The sequence below is a fragment of the Glycine soja genome, chromosome 14 (assembly GCF_004193775.1).
Source record: "Glycine soja cultivar W05 chromosome 14, ASM419377v2, whole genome shotgun sequence".
In the NCBI taxonomy this organism is placed as follows: domain Eukaryota; kingdom Viridiplantae; phylum Streptophyta; class Magnoliopsida; order Fabales; family Fabaceae; genus Glycine; species Glycine soja.
The window spans coordinates 50222777-50226580 of NC_041015.1; the positions used below are offsets into that span (position 1 = coordinate 50222777).

The window sequence follows — 3804 nt, forward strand, 5'->3', positions numbered from 1 at the left end:
TTTAATGGTCAATATAATCCAGAATGGAAACAAAAGACAGAAAGCATAGAAGCTCAATAATTATAGTGAAGGGAAAACATGATTTATATAACAAGCACAGAAGCTCCAAAATTGTCCTCCCGGAGCTCTTATACAACGAGAAACATAGAAAACAAAATAACAAAGCAAGATTCCTAAGAGAGAAAACTGAAAATGAAAGTAAAAGGAAACCCAACTGAGTATAGGAATCAATCTGGTAATCATGGCCCCTTGCATGCATGTCTTACTGTACAATAACATAACAATAAAGCAGACAACTCGAGGCCAGAACTATACCAAATAACGTCCTTCAAAGTTTCAAAGTCAAATCTGGTGTTGAGTTCTCTATGTCTACAGGTGGGTTCACCTCAGTAAAACTCATATTAGAACTTCCAGTCAGTATGAAATTCTGATGACTATCACCTGCCTCGGCAACTTGACGAAAACTACCAGGCCACAACAAATCTGACTCGTCATCCTCCAAGAATATCGGGTGGCCAAGATACCCTTGATCATATCTTGCATTGCTCTTTATCTCAGGAGGCCTCATTGTTGGTAAGAAACCATGGTGCAGTGAGGAGTGCGCCTTTATTCCCAAGGACCTGAAAGAACCATGCAGAGGGAGAGATGCTAAATTGGCATACCTTTCAGAGAAAAACCCCATTCTCATGGCCCTTTTTGCTAATGTCCTTTCTCTCTTGTGTGCATTCTGGTGTCCACCAAGAGCCTGAGAACTGAAAAACTTGCGCTGGCAGTAATTGCAAGAGAAGACTCGTGGAATGGTTGCTGCTGTAGTTTGAGAGGCAGGTTCATTGCTGCTCTCACTAGTGCTTGAGAATGAGAATCCTATTGAATCTCTTCCCCCTGGCTCACTATTCTTGAAGTTGAGACTTAAGTCAAGTGAAATAGCATCAGAATTAGGATGAATCCCTATTGGATTTGTGATGTTGGAAATGTTGGTGAGGCTATCACTACACGGACCTATAGAGGTTTCTTGAATAGATACATTGGAAGCAACCTGGCTGCTAACCTCAGATTCATATTCTGCACATGCCTCCACTTCAAGATCAAAGTTTGGTTTCATGATTTAGCTATGCTTATGTTAGAAATTATTTACAAAATAGAAATGGAAATTAACCACTGAGTATTCAGAATAAGATCTATTTCTGAGCTTGCACTGAGATGTTTATTTCATCCTGCAATTAGGTAAGCCATGAAAATCCATCAGTTCAAGTTTAGCAATCATCAAAACAAAAAAAAATTCTTGAGTCAATATTACTAATATGTGCATTTGATTGATACTGAAAAAGATTACTAGATACTCATCCATGCACCATGTCTTGTGATTCATGTGCCTTGAAAATGAACTTTCACTGCTTGAAAAACATTTTTACTTGGTGCTTGTGATTTGTTTGGCCAGCCAAATGTAAAAGAAAAAAGCACTAATTTGTGGCACAACTCTTGTTGAAGGCAAAATAGGTTCTATATCCAGTAAAAGCTATTGGTAACAACAAATGGGCAGCATAGCAGTGGCCATATATAAGCCCATACTCAAAAATACAAACAAAATTGTGTTGTGTTTTAGTTGTATCGGAATTTATGATGATTTGACTTATGACAGATTCGTTAACAAAATGTAATGGTTAAATGCTATAATTATTTTGATCCAACTATCCTAGATTTTGTCTTTTCAGACTTATCTAGTAAAAATTCAGATAAACAAGAAAGCTGATTGCTGAATATGAACATTCAAAACCATCCATTTTACAAATGTATGATTGCATATTTGAAATTAAGGTGTAAGTGTGATATGGATGCCTATTCAGATTGGAGGATACAATTGTAACACCTATAGAAAGGAACTAATCCTGATTGAATCTTCACATATGCTTTGTTAACTTGCTTAACCTTTTTCAAGTAAGTGATAAAGTAGAATAAAATAAACTATAAAGTAGCAAGAAGACATGCCATGAAGTTCATGAACAACTAGTTAACCAATATGAGTGTTTTCACATTTCATCAACTGATTCAACGCCAAAGCATCATCAACGATCCAGGAAATGAAATTCCTGTTACTGTTAACTATAATTAGTAACATACTACATCTAATCTGAAATTAATGTTGAATCTGCTATGGAGATTCTTTCTGATTATATATGTCCAAGGACTCATTGAATTAGAAAATTGAACGACATAAGTGCTTCTCAGTCCCTTGATGAGAGAGGGAGAGAGAGAACACAACACCCAAGTTAAACTTGAACTCCATCAGTTTGTTAGTGCAAGTCAAGGTTTAGAGACAATTAAGGCCACCAATCAGCACACAAGACAGAGAAAATCAAAAACATTAATATATAGATCGAACAACATCAACATATCCAAAACAAACAATTACATGCACACACTTGTTTGAGTTGTTTCATCTTTGTCCCTCCCAATTTTAAAACTAAATCTACCTGGATTTTCACTCTGTATAAACAAACACACAGTATAGAGACAAAGAAAAGGCCTACTTGTGATAGTTTACACTTTACAGAAGAAAACTACTTTGGAGCCTCTAGCAAGAGAAGAAGATTTTGGTGGTGACAAAACGAGGCAGCACTGATGGCATGAGATGAAGTTTGAAAGTAAATTCCACAAACCATTTGCTTTATTCAGTGATTCAGACTTATCTTAAACTCAAGAAAGAGTTGAGAAAAGCAAAAGTGGAAAAGTAAAATAAGACAACCAGTACTTACTTAAGTACACAGATGACAGTGCAAGAAGTGTTGCATGCCTCCTCAAACTTCAAGATCAAGTGAAAGTGGCTTGCTTCTGAAATCACCCTAAAAACTGTTTTGGAATTGGAGACATCTGTTCCTAGTGTAGCTTTCCTAGCTTATAACTGTTTATGAGAAGACAAAATTGGTCATTGAGTTTTCTATGTTTCTGAAACACTAATAGAGGGTAAGGTGTCACCTTACTTAGATATTTTTTTAATTTAGAAGTTTAACTGAAAAGGAATAAAAAACAAAGGAAGAGTAAATGGGGAGAGAGAGACATAGAGATGGTGGGTATTGATGTTTAATTATGGGAAAGAACAGGTAAGAAAGAAGTGGAGGGTTGGGGAACAGAGAAGTCAGAGGAGGAAAAGGAGGCTTTGGGACATATAAAAAGATTGAGAGTGGGAGATATGATCAAATTAATATGCTATAGTCTTTTGAGTGTCTGAGGTGCATACCTCTTTTTTATTTTAGTAAATAATCTATGCACTTGTATTTTAAATTATTATTTAATTATAAATTATTTGAAAAAAATTTAATTTAATTGATTGAATAAAATATGTAAATTAACGAATAAAAAAAATTACAAATTGTGTCATAACTAACAGTTTGTCTTATCTTCTTATCATCCTTAGTCATATATTATAAGTTATTAACTTTTATATTAACTATATTAAAAGTCATATGTATCATAATATCTAATTGGTTAATTGTATAAAAGTTTTTATTTTATACAAATAGTAAATAGAAATCAAACTCTTTTTCTCCATTTAGCAGGGCTTTTTCTAAGAAAGCTAACAAGTAAGAAGTAACAACTGTTTTACCTACTTACGAAGTTCAAACTATAACTAGGTTGATCGTACAAGGTATGAGGAAGAACCGAAAAACACGCCAACAACAGTGTAGTCATTATTCCCACCAAAGATTCTCTAGCTTTCTTTCTCTCTCTCTCCATCTCCACCACTTCAAAAGTGTTTCAGATAACACCACAATGCATGGGGTCAGATTTCAAGTCTCATGTTTGGTT

General features: G+C 34.8%; 1 protein-coding gene across 2 annotated transcripts; it reads right to left on the reverse strand.

Annotated features, from left to right (window-relative positions):
- On the reverse strand, positions 1–3151 carry LOC114385469 (zinc finger protein 4-like). 2 transcript variants are annotated; one of them, XM_028345564.1, is made up of 2 exons: positions 2754–3151; positions 1–1214 (listed from the first exon to the last, which is right to left on the reverse strand). In XM_028345564.1, exon 2 carries the CDS (start codon positions 1100–1102, stop codon positions 329–331), a length of 774 nt encoding a protein of 257 aa, XP_028201365.1. In that variant the 5' UTR covers positions 1103–1214; positions 2754–3151; the 3' UTR covers positions 1–328. The 2 variants fall into 2 exon arrangements, with proteins under 2 accessions (XP_028201365.1, XP_028201366.1); XM_028345565.1 differs by lacking the exon at positions 2754–3151 and adding an exon at positions 2529–2702.
- Positions 3152–3804: the final 653 nt, after the last annotated feature.